This window comes from Sinocyclocheilus rhinocerous, unplaced genomic scaffold (genome assembly GCF_001515625.1).
Source record: "Sinocyclocheilus rhinocerous isolate Xijiao unplaced genomic scaffold, SAMN03320098_v1.1 scaffold1342, whole genome shotgun sequence".
Lineage (NCBI taxonomy): Eukaryota > Metazoa > Chordata > Actinopteri > Cypriniformes > Cyprinidae > Sinocyclocheilus > Sinocyclocheilus rhinocerous.
Genome location: NW_015640094.1, coordinates 867,946 through 885,183, shown reverse-complemented (window position 1 = coordinate 885,183; position 17,238 = coordinate 867,946). Strand labels below are relative to the sequence as shown.

The window sequence follows — 17,238 nt, the reverse complement described above, 5'->3', positions numbered from 1 at the left end:
TCTCTTAATTTTTGTCCTCTATTGCAAGTCTGGGAGACCAGTATTTTCTTCTGAACAGACATGTTCGCTATAATATATTTTAAGATTTATTCATATATAAATATTGGCATGGATTACTTCTACAATAACTCTGTATTTTTGAAGCTTGAAAATACTGATTATCTAGACTCTCAACGGATTAACAAAAAATGATGAGAGAAAATTAAAAATACCTTCATTTGTGTTCTAAAGATAGACAAAAGTCTTATAGGTTTGGAATGACATGAGGGCAAGTAAATGATATTTTTGTGAATTATTCCTTTAAGAAAAGAAGACCAAGAATGATGACTCTCCAAATCAGACAACTCCAAAGTTGGTTTGAGTTCTGCAATGAAAAACACAGACATCAATGCGCTGGGTTGGGAAAGCGGACGTGACTCTAATTTAGAGTATTTTTTATTTATTTTTATTTATTTATTTATTCTGTTTTTATTACTTTGGAAACCATTGCATTAATCCATTAGTGAGCATAATAAAGCAATAACGATACCACGAAACCGCGTCCGCGTATTTTTCAATATAAGCTCTTTTCGGACTATTTCCGCCTTCCATGAAATCTCAAGATACTACCGGACTCAAACAATGAATGATGACTTTACATTTTTAATCTTTACTTACCATAAACCGTCTTTCACTCGCTTCCATCTGAAGACGCTGAGAAAATGGCGGCTTCTCGCACTGGTGTCGTCCGATGTTAACGTGACATGCGTGCTCTCTTTCACGTCCGCTTTCCCAACCCAGCACCGCTGGGTTATAGATCAAGACCAATTTTCAACCCAACGTCCTTACCCAGCGGTCTCAACCCAGCAGTTGAGTTGAATAAACAACCCAGTTTTTTTTAGAGTGTGCACCTTTAAATAATGCAGTAAACCATGAGAGACAGAGAAAGAAAAAGTTTTCAGTTTTGGGATTTGGAGAGATGTTCACTTACCTTTTTAAACCTTGCTTGCTATTTTTCTCAACAACATCTCAAACTGTGCTCAGATTTGCCAAGATACCAAAGACTGAAGTCAAAAGTCACGTCAAAATGAAATCAAACATTTTTCATAGAATTCTTATAAAAGCAAATTATCTGAGCTATTCTATTCAAATTAATTGTATTTATTGTTTTATTTTTACTTTAATTGTCATTTTCTTTAAAGGCATTTTAGGAAAAACATCAGATAACGATAACATTTAAATGAAACCGAGAGAAAGAATGTTTTGAAAGCAATAGGACAGTTTTTTAATTATTTTATCTTTTTTAAAATCTTTTTATACCTTGCTTCTCATTTATTTTATTTTCAAATGAAACAGAGCAAACTTTTTTTTTATTTAGAGTAGTGCTGTCAAACGATTAATCGCGATTAATCGCATCCAAAATAAAAGGTTTTGTTTGCATAATATATGTGTGTGTTCTGTGTATATTTATTATGTATATATAAGTACACACACATACAGTATATATTTTAAAAATATTTACATGTATTAACATGTCTATATTTATATTCATATAATTTATATTTAAAAAAATATATTTAATATATAAACATAACATATTTTTCTGAAATATACATGCATGTGTGTGTATTTATATATACATAATAAATATACACAGCACACATACATATATTATGTAAACAAAAACATTTATTTTGGATGCGATTAATCACGATTAATCGTTTGGCAGCACTAATTTAGAGTATTTTTTATTTATTTTTATTTATTTATTTATTCTGTTTTTATTACTTTGGAAACCATTGCATTAATCCATTAGTGAGCATAATAAAGCAATAACGATACATAAAAAATACATTAACAAATAGGTTCATGGAAATTTTAAGAACAGTAGTTAATTACACTTTTACATGCACTTTTTATACATGGTTTCTCATATTTTTTCTAAACTGTGCTCAGATTTACTGAAAAGCCAAAGACTGCAATTAAAAGTGAAGTATCTTAATATGAACTTTCTCTTGAAATTCTTCTAAAACCAAATTAATGAATATTTTTCCTAGTACTATAGTTGTAGCCTAAGTATTGTAGTAGTACGGCCCAATGTTATGCATTTTATAACCCATTTTCGATATAAATTTATATCAGAACTATTTATTTTATAATGACTCTTATGTAGAAACCAGAAAACAGTTCAACGGTTTTACAAATGGAATTCATGCAGTACTGTAGTTGGACCGTCCCAGTTTGGCTGATGGCTTTAGTTGCACCCAGGCGGGGTGGAGAGAACAGAGCACTAATGCAACACACATGAGAGCCCAATGTGTGGAATGCATTGCATCATGGTTATTTGGAGGTTTTTATACATGGTTTCTCATATTTTTTCTAAACTGTGCTCAGATTTACTGAAAAGCCAAAGACTGCAATTAAAAGTGAAGTATCTTAATATGAACTTTCTCTTGAAATTCTTCTAAAACCAAATTAATGAATATTTTTCCTAGTACTATAGTTGTAGCCTAAGTATTGTAGTAGTACGGCCCAATGTTATGCATTTTATAACCGATTTTCGATATAAATTTATATCAGAACTATTTATTTTATAATGACTCTTATGTAGAAACCAGAAAACAGTTCAACGATTTTACAAATGGAATTCATGCAGTACTGTAGTTGGACCGTCCCAGTTTGGCTGATGGCTTTAGTTGCACCCAGGCGGGGTGGAGAGAACAGAGCACTAATGCAACACACATGAGAGCCCAATGTATGGAATGCATTGCATCATGGTTATTTGGAGGCGTTTTCGGCGCTTGACATGGCTTGTCGTCCCACCCTGCGGAGATCTACTCTATCAGCCAGCATTCTCTAATCAGCAGAGGAACATTGTTGACTAATGATGCGTTATGAAAGAGGCCGTATGAAATTAAGCGTTTACACAGCGCTCTTGGTGCACAGATGGTTAGGCAGAAGTAAAATGACAAACACTTCACATCAATGCATGACATATCTCTGAACTACATCGTGGAGTGATATAAGGTGATTTCACCGACAAAGATTCGCATGTGCATTGATGCATCCATAAACGTTTGCGGCTGCGTTCAGTCTCACATCAAGCATCTCAACATAAACTTTGTATTCAGCTCAAATTTTTAATTAAAACAGCATTATTGCTGCAAGTAACATCGCTCGGTTGCCATCATGTTGATATCGGTGCCTGGGTTTCAATAGTCGACAGTCAGCACTTTGGGATTTACAAGAGTGAGTCACTTGTTAAAGATGATGAAAGCTTTGAGGAATGGACTTACAATGGAGCTGCACAATGATAAATTCACAACAATTGAGTTTAGGTTCAGATTATGTCTTTTTGAAAAGGTACGGCGCTACAAAAGTGGGGCACGGTTCATTGTGTTAAAGAGACTTTAGCTAAACCCATCACAAAGAAAAATCACAAAGGAGAGCTTTTTCAAATTATTTTGTCATAGGCCCGCAGTAAGATTCATAGGACAGCAAGTGTTTGAATTTGGAGAGAAATTTACTTGCTTTTCATACATTGCTTCTCAGATTTTTCTCAAGAACTGTGCTCAGCTTTGCCAAAATACAAAGACAATCAAAAGCACACGTCAATATAAACTCAATATAAATTTCTCATTTAAATCTTCAAAATTATCTGAGCGATTTCAATGTGTTTATTTACTTACTTTTGTTTTAGGCATTTTTAGAAAAATCATCAGCTAAAGGTGATATTTATATGATAATCATTATATAAACTCAATTAATTTCAATATAAACTCATCAAATTTCACATCAAATTCTCCCAGAACCAAATTATCTTTGGTTTGGTTATATCTAAATCTTATTATTTATTTATTTATTTATTTATCTTAGGCATTTTATTTATATCTTGTTGATATTTAAATGATATTCAAATTAAAGAGATCAAACTTTTATTTAGAGCAATTTTTTTTTATTAATTTTGCAATCAAAATAGTGTATTTCAGTATGAACTCATTGAATTTCACATCAGATTCATTCAAAACTAAATTATGAGCTATTTGATCTCATTTATTGTTTGCTCATTTGTTTGTATATTTAAACTGTGATATTTTTTATTTAAATTTTGATTTATTTAAATTTGATTTTATTTATTTTCTGTGTTAAGCATGTTAAGAAAAAAAAAACATCAGCTAAAAGTGATATTTAAATGATATGTATTTCAATATAAACTCAAATTTCACATTAAAATTCTTCCAAAACCTATTTATTTATTTATTTATTTAAATGATATTCAACTGAAACAGAGCAAAGGTTTATATATATATATATATATATATATAGCAATTCTTATTTACTTTGGAAACCACTGCATTATTCCATTTGTGAGCAATAAGAAAATACAAACAGATAGATGAAAAACAGTAAACGATAGTTAATTATATGACTTTTTCGCACTGTAGGCCACAGTGGGTTTGATTCGTAACTTGGCCCTGTGTCCGGTCAATCAGGCGCCTCTGAGAGAATCTGGGACAATCCCTCGACTGGTCAACCTGCTCTTGAAAGCTCATCAGGAAACTCAAAGACACGGCTCAGGGGCCCAGCAGACCTATCAGGTGCGTTTAAAGCTTTTTATACCTGTGCATGGATTTTTCATATATCCTCTTTATTCACCCTCACATATAGGCCGAAGCCCTCAAAGGGAGGTCAAAATACAATCCAATTAGCATCAAGGTCCCAGTATTTGGCATAGACCAGGTCCCTTTAGCATTAGAGTTAATGTTTTCTTCACACTTTCTCTCTTTTTGTCACAGGATGGCGTGCGAATGGAGGAGATCGTGGAAGGCTGTACAGGCGCTTTGCATATACTGGCCAGAGATCCCATCAACCGAGGGGAGATCGCCAGCATGCAGACCATTCCTCTGTTTGTGCAAGTACTGAACCAACTTATGGCAGTGAATGCGGTTCATCTGTGTGTGTTGTGATGTGTGGGTGTTGCGGGCGATGACTGCGGGGCGTCTGGCCGCTGTTTGCATGTGTGTGTTTGTCTGTGTTTATATAGTACGCTACCAGTGTCAGCAAAGCTACATTTACATTTTTTTTTTTTTTTTAAATACAGTCAAGCTTCTTTTTTGAAAAAATAGTTAGCCATGCTACAAGCAAAAAGAAAAAAAAACCTTAAGTGTGGGATATATTTTCTAAATACATAACTATCAGATGATAACTTTAAGGTTTAGAGACACATTTTTTCTAGCACAACAACAAGCAATTTGAGTGGGGTCATAGTATTACATTTGAAGAGAGACATACTAATTAATAAAGCCAAATTTATATAATTTATATAGAATGAAACATAGTGATAAATAATAAAATATTTCACGAAAAAAAGATTAAACCTAAATGTCACAAGGACTTATGTGCAGTGTTATAGCGTTTATCTATTTTGAATATTACATTTATTTTTTATTTATTTGCTATATTTACTATTTACTTTTTATACACACACACACACTCACATATGTGGATATACATATATTTATATGTTTCCGTCTAATATAATATTTTCATCTAATTTTTGATGCCACAATACTGAAAAATACTGTTAATATTGTCACTAATTTTAGTCGCTTCCCAAAACACTGTGCATTATGTTATGTAATTACTTTAGTGCATGCTTTTGTCCAAAGTAACTTAAAAAATAGGAAACAGTTACATAAGAAGTTACATAAGAAGTGCAAGATTGTTTCGAAAAGTACAACCTTGTAATGAGATGTAGGTGTTGATAAAGCAATAGTGAAACCTGCATTCTTCTTAACCCCTCTCATTCTTTGACTTCCTCTTTCCTGTTAGCTTCTGTACTCCTACGTGGAGAACATAAAGCGTGTGTCTGCCGGTGTTTTGTGTGAACTGGCTCTGGATAAGCAGTGTGCCGAGATGATCGACGCAGAAGGAGCATCTGCACCTCTAATGGAGCTCCTGCACTCTCCCAATGAGGGGATTGGTGAGTGATGCGCAAAGTGAGACAAAGTTTGATGCCACACCTCATTATGGCAAGCTGTTTTAACATTTAATGTGTAAAACATACTATCATCTATTTTCATGTTACTAGTACTTATTTTTTTACTAGTACTTATTTATGAAATATTTATACCTATTAAATAGATAGAAGTACTAGGGCTGTCATGATAAATCGATGCATTGCGATTCATGGATCGATTCTGAATGCATCGCGATTCTCTCTGGAATCGATTTTGAGCTTAGTTTTTAACAGCAGATGGCACTCTAATCTAGTTTTTAACCACACACTCAAATGCTCACGAAGAAGAGCGCTTGTGAATTCAGCTGAGTCATGTAATTACACCTCAGCTTAGAATGCTTTTATGACACAAGATTAATGTAAACACAGCTCACTGTGAACACCCTTGTAATTCGCTTCAAACTTTTCGAACTTTAAGAATGATTATTTTAGGTGTGTAAGGAACAGGAAGCAAGCAGAGTACGATTGTTTCTAAAGCATGCAGTGCCATCTGCTGTTAAAAACTAAGCTCAAAATCAATTCGAGAGAGAATCACGATGCATTCGGACAATCTCAGAGTCGATGCAGAATCATTACTCAATTTGAAATGCATCGATTTATTTCCCCAGTCCTAACAAGTACTTATTGATAGATGATCATTTTTATTATTGGATACCAGTGCTTATGCTAGATACTAGTACTTATTATTAGATACTAGAAGTTATTTTTGGAGTACTACTAGTAGCTATTATTAGATACTAGTATGTATTCATTAGATACCAGTAGATATTAATAGATACTAGTACTTATTCATTAGATACCAGTACATTTTTCAGTGACTAGTAACTTAGTAAAAGTTTTCCCATTGACGTCTATGGGGATTTGTCATTCAGATATCAACTATTCAGATTTGAGTCTAGTAAATATATATCATTGTGTACTAGTACCTATTATTAGATACTAGTACTTAATCATTGAATACTAGTACTTGTATTAGATACTAATATATATTAAATAGATGCTAGTAGTTACTTACAACTAGTATTTTTTCATTAGATACTAGTTCTTATTATTAGATACTAGTACCTATTAAATAGCAAAGTATCTTCTAGTTCTTCTTGAATAGATATTAGCACACATTTATTAGATACCAGTACTTACTGATCCTTTTTATTATAAGTTTTTTTTAAATTATCTTACTGGTGAGGCTTTTAATTGAACTCTTCAGTGGCCGATCTGACTAGTCGTAAGACAAGTTAAAAAAGCAGGTATGACTAGTATAATACGATTTGTTACTAGTAACAATTACAAAAGGTACTACTACCTAATTAATAACTACAAGTATCTGTTAAATATGAGCTAGCATCTAATGAAAAGTGATAGTATTTAATAAACAATTACTAGTATCTAATGAACACTTACTAGAAATATTGAAATAGATAATAGTCACTATTGTAATACATACTAGTCAGAACTGAATGAGAGCTCCCCATAGAAGTCAATGGTAAAAATTTGAAATGTGTTACTAGCAACAGTATTATAGTTACTAGTTACTATTGAAATAATTGCTAGTATCTAATAAATAAGAAATGATTAAGTACTAGCATCTTTAAAAAGTCATTAGTATCTAAAGATTAAGCACTAGTGGCTGAAGAATATGTACTAGTCCTGATTGAATTAGTACAAGTATTTAATGGAATAAAAAAAGGACTAGTAGCATTCAAACTGATACTAATACATTTAAGGATTAAATGTTAAAACAGTGTGCCATATCTCATGACTAATTACGTAAGTGTCACTTCATGTTGTTAAAACACAGAAAAGAGCCATGTGCCATTGGACAGATCATAGTTTGTACATCCATTTGAAACTGTGCAAACCTTTCCTCTGATTTTGCATCACACTCCCAGTGGAAATAATGTAAGCTGATACAGAAAACTGGCATCCCTGAGTTCTTCTGTTTACAGTATTACACCAGCAGCGTTCATAAACCACCAACACTGACAATGACAGTCTGGGGTAGACAAACGCTGTCAGAGATGCAGCATTTCGTTACGTTGACTTTGGTGCCACACTTCAATATAGAAAAGGAGCCGAACACACGAGAGACCACAAGTTCGCAAGTGAATTCTCAGCTCAACACTTGGTTTCTCACGTAACGTGTAAAATGGCTTTTAGACTCACAAGCTGAAATTTTCACTTTCAGGAATACATTTGGATAATAGTATAGCCTAATCTATACAATAAGCAAGAACAGTCTTTTTATATATATATAAAAAGGCCATCTGACTGACATGTGACACAACACATCACTTGATTACACTTCACTTGATTTGGTGTGACATTTAAAGGGGTCCTATTATGCTTTTTCACGTTTTCAGCTTTAGTTAGTCTGTAATGTTGCTGTTTGAGCATAAAATTTATTTAAAATAGAAATCTTTTGTAACAATGTAAAAGTCTTTACTGTCATTTTTTACTTTAATTTTCTTATAGAATTATTATCAATGTATGTATGAATGTATGTATGTATTTTCTATGTATGTAAGTAAATATATTTGGTGCATTATATTAATTACATAAAAAAGAAATTCTTTGATGAAAATAAAATTCTGTAAAACAGCATTTATTTAAAATAGAAATCTTTTGTAACAATGTAAAAGTCTTTACTGTCATTTTTGACTTTAATTTTCTTATAGAATTATTATCAATGTATGTATGAATGTATGTATGTATTTTCTTTCCACATTTATTAAGTAAATATATTTGGTGCATTATATAAATTACATTAAAAAAATAATAATATTAATCCATAATAATATGTAAATAATCATGATGTATCATATCATATATCAAAAAATCTGCTTGTAATCATTCTCTCTTCCTCAGCCACCTATGCTGCGGCCGTTCTCTTCCGCATCTCTGAGGACAAGAGTTCAGACTACAGGAAGCGTGTGTCGGTGGAGCTCACTCATTCCCTCTTCAAACATGACCCTGCAGCCTGGGAAATGGTGAATATATTTATTCAGGAGTCACACAGAACTCTAGCACACTCTCAGATTAGTGCGCATTATTATTAATGAGATCATTTCGAATTATGTATGCCGTGTCAATTTTTAGCAATCGTAATGAAATAATTAAATTGATACGGCATAACTGACGATAGACCTTTCAATTATTGAAAGTTAATGCGAACCAAGTTGGTAATTCAACCCAGAGTGTGCATTTGTTTTCAATAATTCAATGTTTCAGTGTCAATTTAGTTTCTTATACAGCTATCGGTTGTATGATTGTCAAATGCGCATTGATATTTTTAGCCATTTTTTTGGTGTGTAGATCAGGAAAAATGGCTCAGAAAAGTGATGTTAGTTATCATGTGTCCAGATGCAACTTGGTTTGATATTTGTTTTAATGCAATGACATTTAAATGTTCTTGTGTGTGACTTGTGTCCAAAAAGTTTGAAGTACTTTTTGGGTCCATTGTGTAATACTTTAAATAATTGTAAATGAGACAGATAGGAGACGTATACGTAAAGGAGGCATATACAGTATGTCCAAATGAAAGTGAATGGTGACTTATAGAATTATTATCAATGTATGTATGAATGTATGTATGTATTTTCTATGTATGTAAGTAAATATATTTGGTGCATTATATTAATTACATAAAAAAGAATAATAATATTAATCCATAATAATATGTAAATAATCATGATGTATCATATCATATATCAAAAAATCTGCTTGTAATCATTCTCTCTTCCTCAGCCACCTATGCTGCGGCCGTTCTCTTCCGCATCTCTGAGGACAAGAGTTCAGACTACAGGAAGCGTGTGTCGGTGGAGCTCACTCATTCCCTCTTCAAACATGACCCTGCAGCCTGGGAAATGGTGAATATATTTATTCAGGAGTCACACAGCACTCTAGCACACTCTCAGATTAGTGCGCATTATTATTAATGAGATCATTTCGAATTATGTATGCCGTGTCAATTTTTAGCAATCGTAATGAAATAATTAAATTGGTACGGCATAACTGACGATAGACCTTTCAATTATTGAAAGTTAATGCAAACCAAGTTGGTAATTCAACCCAGAATGTGCATTTGTTTTCAATAATTCAATGTTTCAGTGTCAATTTAGTTTCTTATACAGGTATCGGTTGTATGATTGTCAAATGCGCATTGATATTTTTAGCCATTTTTTTGGTGTGTAGATCAGGAAAAATGGCTCAGAAAAGTGATGTTAGTTATCATGTGTCCAGATGCAACTTGGTTTGATTTTTTTTTTTTTAATGCAATGACATTTAAATGTTCTTGTGTGTGACTTGTGTCCAAAAGGTTTGAAGTACTTTTTGGGTCCATGGTGTAATACTTTAAATAATTGTAAATGAGACAGATAGGAGACGTATACGTAAAGGAGGCATATACAGTATCTCCAAATGAAAGTGAATGGTGACCACAGCAGTCAGGCTAGATTTTCTGTGAATAACAACTTAAATTTCAGTCTGATTCTCACGCAAAACTTCAGAAGGCTTGGAATATAGTGCTTGAGTCATATGAACCACTTTTATGCTTCTTTTTTTGGCTTACTTGGAGCTTGATAGGCCCAGTCCTCATTCACTTTCATTGTATGGACCAGAGCAGCTCAGACATTCTGTTAAATTTCTCCTTTGGTGTTCAAAAGAAGAAAGAAAGTCATACAGGTTTAAAATGGCAAGAGTAAATTAAAGAGTAAAGAGTAAACCTACCAATATGCTTTTAAGAAAGCCGCTAAAGCAAACACACGACGACACGAGATTTTTGCTCACCAAGATCAAATTGATTTGATCAAAAATGCACTAAAATCAGTAATATTGTGAAATATTATTACCATTTAAAATAGCTGTTTTCTATTTGCATATGTTTTAAAGGATAATTTATTCCTGTGATCAAAGCTGAATTTTCAGCATCATTACTCCAGTCTTCAGTGTCACGTGATCCTTCAGAAATCATTCTAATATGCTGATTTGATGCTTGTTACATATATTTGATTTCCTGATATTTGAAAAGTATCATATCCTTGTTCTATATGAAAGAACTTTTAATGAAAATGTTTGCATTCATATTCTTTCAGGCACACGCCGCCATGCCACTCGACCCTGGATATATACCAGATGGTGAGTCGAGAGCCCAGCACATTCACTCACTATCCTTCTGCTTTAGTATGCAACACCACCACAAATTGCCTATTTATCCGGCACATCTCGCTGCATTAGAGCGAAGAGCATTAAAATAAAATGCCACATGACAAATGAGTTATGGCATGCGTATGCGTGTGAGAGAGGGGTCAAAGACGAAAAGATAAAGAGAGACAGTCATTGAATTCGCATTTATCAAGCGCAAGAGCGGTTGGACTGCGTTGTTGTCAGTCCGTCCCACGAACTGACAGAATGCTGTGTTCCTCCGAGAGGGAATATTAAGTATGCGATGTGCTGTTCACTCGTTCGTCGAATTTGGAAATAAAAAGCAACCCACTGAAACCAGATTACCCTGTTTGACACTGACACAGTTCAGCCATAAAATATCTGAAGAACACCCCACAGTTTGTAAAAATAAGAACAAAAAGGACTAACAATGAAAGTCTACAATAAATACATCTGTATGGAAAACTTAGTCTTTAGCAAAATACTATAAACTAATTCAGAATGAGAATGCAAGAATGATTCTGTTCAATTAATTATTGTTTTATGATGAATAATGAACGGACTGTTTCATGGAATGATTAAATAATAAATTATAGTACACATTCAATTAAATAATAAAAAACAGCAACAGTTCGTCTGACTTTGAAAGTCTAACTTGACAGTTTTCACTTCACAATTGTTCCCTGCAGATCTTGGACTGTCTACAAAAAATCTGATGAAAATAAATGCAGCTGTAATATTTTGTCTTGCACAAAACAAACATCATTTTCTATGTACGATTACAAAATTAATGACAGAATTTTCATTTTGGGGTGAACTAACCCTTTAACAAGTGTGACAGTCGGATTCATTGAATTTGTTCATCTGAAATCCCCCTCGGTCACTTACATTTCATTAACCAGCCCTCCATCAATGTCAAGGCTCCTCCATCATGGGAAATTGCTGGAAGTATTTTGCATGTTTTTATTCTTTTTTTTCCCCTGCTCAAAGTTGTATCCTTCAGTGAAGTGATTAATTAAGGCAATGATGCTGTGCACACGGTGTACAGTTATACTAATTTTACCATGGTTAGAGGAGTTTCAGACACTCTGCTTTACTTCTGCACATCTCATTACTGAACACAATGACCTTGAGCAGCTTAGTGCTTTCATAAAAAGGCAGCAAATATGACGTTCAATGAATAATTAAATCTAATAATAATAATAATATCAAATGATTATCAAAATAATATCAAAAATGATTTAATTAATAGGACTGTCAATTTAACATGATAATTTAAATATTATCATTTAAAAACAACACGTTGAAAAATGTCCAAATGTATTCATCCTATGGTCTGACCAAACCTATGTAACAAATATATATAATTACACTATAATATAATAATAGTATATATAATATATATATAATTAATTCTTCTATATATACTTCTAATTCTGTCTATGAGTTTAAAACTAAATTGAAATTTTATTTTCTTACTTTGGCTTTTTAAACTTTGTATGTTTTTTTTATTATTGTTCTCATTGACATTATCTTTTATTATTGTTTTTATCTTATTTGTACAGCACTATGGTCAGCTGCTGTTGTGCTTAATAAATACATGAATGAATGAATGAATGAATTACACTATATCTTTGTATACATTATATGGTGACATTAACTAACTGTATAGTTAATGCATTTACTATTATAAATTTAATATTTTATATATAAGCAAAATATTAATGAAATATTATATTGTATATAATATTTCAGTGTAATTTATAATATTCATATATAATTATATATAAGAATATATAATTATAAGAAATTATATATGAATATAAGAATAAATTACAGAATATATAAGTATATATAAATTATATAATTATATATAATCTGTAATTTATTAACATTTATTAAAATTTGTAATTTATTAAAAATACAAAATATTATGTGTGTGTGTGTGTGTGTGTGATGTAATTTCATAAATCTTTGTATACATTTCTTTTTATTTATATATTTTTAACAATGCAACAAATAATTATCATTAAATAATTAAAGAAAACAACAAAGACAAAAACAATTGAAATATTTAGTTTGCAAATAATTACTGTAACTTTAATCTTTCTCTCTCTCTCTCTCTCTCTCGCTCTCTCTTCTCTCTCTCTCTCGCTCTCTCTTTCTCTCTCTCTCTCCCTCTCTCTCTGTCGATGTAAGATCTGGATGCAGTTTACCCTCCATATGGTTACTCTGATTTACCCATGGATGGCCTCCCGCTGGACGCTGAGCTACATGAGCAATACATGCCAGAAATGACCTATGACCCTCGACAGGTGTACCCAAATCCTCTTTAACAACACTGCCAGCAGGTTAGTTTGCACACGCTTCCCCGACCTCCAATTCAGAGTCTCTAGTTATGGGTTAACTCAGCATTATTGTTTGTTTTCTGAACGTGTGATTCCTGAATAAAATAAATCACAACAAAGATGTTCCTCTCAGTCTTCAGGTCAAATGAAGTGGATGATGAAGATGGAGACTACAAATCAGTTTGTTCCCTGCAAAAAAACACGGAGCAGGGCTTGAACTGTGCAGTGCTCGAACGAAAGAAGAACAAAACACACGACTTGCTTTAGTTCACCACCGGTCTGTTTGTGACGTGAACTCTAAGCACTGCCTAACTCATCTTGTTATCTTGTGCTACTAACAGAGTGACAAAGCCTAAAAGTGTGGTGACGCGATAAGCATGTGATCATAACATGTACATTGTGTACTTTATATTGTTTGTCCAAAGATGTCCAGACAACTCCGTCCTAGAAATGTAGCATAGCTAGTTAGCGGCTCAGCCACACGAGGGTTCGTTTTCCTTTGCGTTCTGTGTATTTGTGGCTCTGAGGCATTGCTACTGAGTAGAAAATAAACAAAAGCAACAACAAAACCTACATCTAAAAACAGAAACTCGTTTGTATTTTCATAATCTCACTATTATAAGATGACATTTGTTGACATTGATATGTTGTCCTGCAAACCTCTTCTAACAGGCCAAGGGCAGGATTTCTTCTGTTTGTGCTTGATTTCTTTATTGTGTTTAAGAGACAAACTGATATTCAGTTGGAAGAGAAAGTTTGTGGCGTATGATTTCATGTAAAGACATTTTAGCAGGCATTGATGGATGACAGATCTGTACACATTACTCACAGCTATAACATACAAAAGTATTTGGACACAAATTCCGAATAAACCAATAAAAAATGAATGCCAGTGGTTTTGGAATTAAATTCTCAACAAGCACATACAAGTGTCCAAATACAGTTGGCTATAGGTCGATTTATTTTCTATTATAAATTAGCTGTATTTTTTAATGACTCTGCTATCATGCAACAACATTGTAAATCCAAAATTAACTGTAGGATTCATACATCTGCACGTATGTCAACGTTGCTAAATTAAATAAGTACAATGTATGGCCATTTTTGTAGTATATTGTAGAGAAATCTAATATACAATGAGTCTATAAAATGCTATTCAGTGCTATTACTGTAACGGAACATTTCATAAGGAGCATGATGTCATTATCCTGAATTAGATTTTTTTTTTTTTTTTGCACAATAATCAGTTAGTTTTGTTATTTTGATTATGCTCTAGAATGATGGTATATTGCTGTTCATTAAGATTGAACACAGTGTACTGTTTTACAAAGGAATGATTAGCATTATAGTGATTGCTTTTCCCACCTTGCAATTTTAAGTCACCCCTAAATAGTTTCCAGCTAGACTTTTTTAATACAAAATAACCCTATTATTATTATTACACAGCTCTCTGGAACACTTTATTCTGATTGGTCAAATTATTGTACGATTATGACTGGTCGACTACATTATCCTTTACTTGTTTACTCCAGAGTATTCACTCTCTTATATCCTCTTTATATAACATCACTTAGACTTTAAATATTTTTAATACAAAAACGGTATTGTTTTACATCATTGTATATAGACAGATATAAATGTGCTAATCTTGTTTTGAATGACATGCTGAATTTTGTGGTCATATGACTGATTATGATGCAAGGGATCTGCATTTGAAAGGCATTGCAATTGGTGTGAAGTGTGATTGCTGATTGATGATTAACTATAGTGGAGAATTTAGCTTCATGATTACAAATCTGCCTGCCATCTGTTGGTATATAAGGAACATGTATGTGCCAAAAGTAATAGTGGTTATATTCATGAAGACTATTCTGGTACGGTTGCCCCAGTTATGCTCAAATCTTTTATAGCAGTGGTGTTAGTATCAGTCATGTTAAAGGAATAGTTCACACAAAAATAAAAATTGGCTGAATATTTATTCACCCTCAGGCCGCTCAAGAGTTTGTTTCTTCATCTGAACAGATTTTGAGAAATGTAGCACTACATCACTTGCTCACCAATGGATCCTTTGCAGTGAATGGGTGCCGTCAGAATGAGAGTCCAAACAGCTGGTAAAAACATCTCAATAATACACTAGTAATCCACTCCAGTCCATCAGTTAATGTCTTGTGAAGTGAAAACCTGCAAGTTTGTAAGAAACAAATCCATCAAGACATTAACTTAAGTCCACTGCTTCCAGCTAAAATACGAATCCATGATCCATAATATTGTTTTCTCCAGTGAAAAAGTCGTCTCGTCTGAATCAGGAGAGAAATATGCACAGATCAAGCACTGGTTATGAGCAGAAACAGTTGTAAACAAATGTTTTGGTGGATTTTGATGTGAGAGGACAACAAGGGATAGTCACTGGAGGAAGCGTTATTATGGATTATGGACTCATATTTTGGCCAGAAGCGATTTTTAAAGTTAAAAATGCCTTATTGATGGATTTGTTTCTTACAAACTAATTTTCGCTTCACAAGATATGACATGGACTGGATTTATGTGGATTACTTGTGGATTATTGTGAAATTTTTATCAGCTGTTTGGACTCTCATTCTGACGGCACCCATTCACTTATTGGTGAGCAAGTGATGTAATACCGAATTTCTCCAAATCTGTTCTGATGAAGAAACAAGCTCATCTACATCTTGGATGGCCTGAGGGTGTGTAAATTTGTCAGCAAATATTTATTTTGGGGTCAACTATTCCTTTAACTTTTAAGCAAATATGTTGCAGTTGTCCTTATTGATTGGCAGCTCAGTCTGAGAAACAGGATCATTTGGTTAGTTACGTGGGATCTTTCATGCCATGGAGAGATTTGTGATTTTTCCTGCATATTCAGTGATAATTGCACTCCTGATGATGCTGTCATCATAGAGTAAATCATTTCAACATGCTCACCTGCAAGAAGAAAAAACACACAAAAAAACATGCACGGAATCTCAACGGGAAATCACAGTGAATATGCATTTTTACTGAACATTTTTAGTTTGACAGTGTTTTTTGTTTGTTTTCAGATAAACTGAATTATATTAACTGTCTCAGCTCCTTGCCTTTTTTTTATTCAAGGTGAAGCACCTACAATCATACTAGCACTGTATATGAAAAGTTCTTGTGTCATAATTTAATTGACTCATTGAAAGATCATTTGTTAAGTACATTTGGTCAGAGTGTTAGAGGTTGAAACACTGAGAGACATTTATGGATACCATCTTCATACAATGAATGACCCACTTATCCAGGCTTGCATTTACTGTTCCGTTGAAGCAGTTGTAATATATAAAAGTCAGTTCAAAAAGTGAATTATTTGCAAAGATGACCAAATAATCTACTGACACTCCAGCCTAAGGCCTATCTGGCACATCTTACTTGATGACCCCCTTTATCACACACATCATTTAACATATTATTCAAAGAAAGCTTGATGTTGTGAAAGTTGTTTTTCATAGTCGAGCCTAAATGCTAAGAAAGCATTTGTGACACATAGTAAGTTGAACATAATTTTCTTCTGACAGTAGGCCCATGTAATACCACAGAGAATGTGGTGTTGTGTTTCCTGTGCAGTTAATGCACACATGACTGTAATAAGCCATAGAAATCAAAATCTTATAGCACCACCAAGTGTCAGCATTTGGCATTTCTGGTATTTAAGACACGTGCTGTTTTCTTCCTCAGTATCATAAAATAGCA

The 17,238-nt window shown here is 33.1% G+C and overlaps 1 protein-coding gene across 2 annotated transcripts in view; it reads left to right on the top strand.

The window, feature by feature from the left end:
* Window positions 1–14,390, top strand: part of jupb (junction plakoglobin b) — a 37,167-nt gene extending 22,777 nt beyond the window's left edge. Inside the window, exons 9-15 of one of the 2 annotated variants that reach the window (XM_016568533.1) lie at window positions 4,425–4,577; window positions 4,776–4,895; window positions 5,812–5,962; window positions 8,864–8,985; window positions 11,089–11,131; window positions 13,370–13,509; window positions 13,640–14,390. In XM_016568533.1, coding sequence (XP_016424019.1) covers window positions 4,425–4,577; window positions 4,776–4,895; window positions 5,812–5,962; window positions 8,864–8,985; window positions 11,089–11,131; window positions 13,370–13,494 — 714 coding nt within the window. In that variant the 3' untranslated portion in view covers window positions 13,495–13,509; window positions 13,640–14,390. Of the gene's footprint in view, window positions 1–4,424; window positions 4,578–4,775; window positions 4,896–5,811; window positions 5,963–8,863; window positions 8,986–11,088; window positions 11,132–13,357; window positions 13,510–13,639 lie in introns of both variants that reach the window. The other variant, XM_016568532.1, reaches the window with a different exon arrangement.
* Window positions 14,391–17,238: the final 2,848 nt, after the last annotated feature.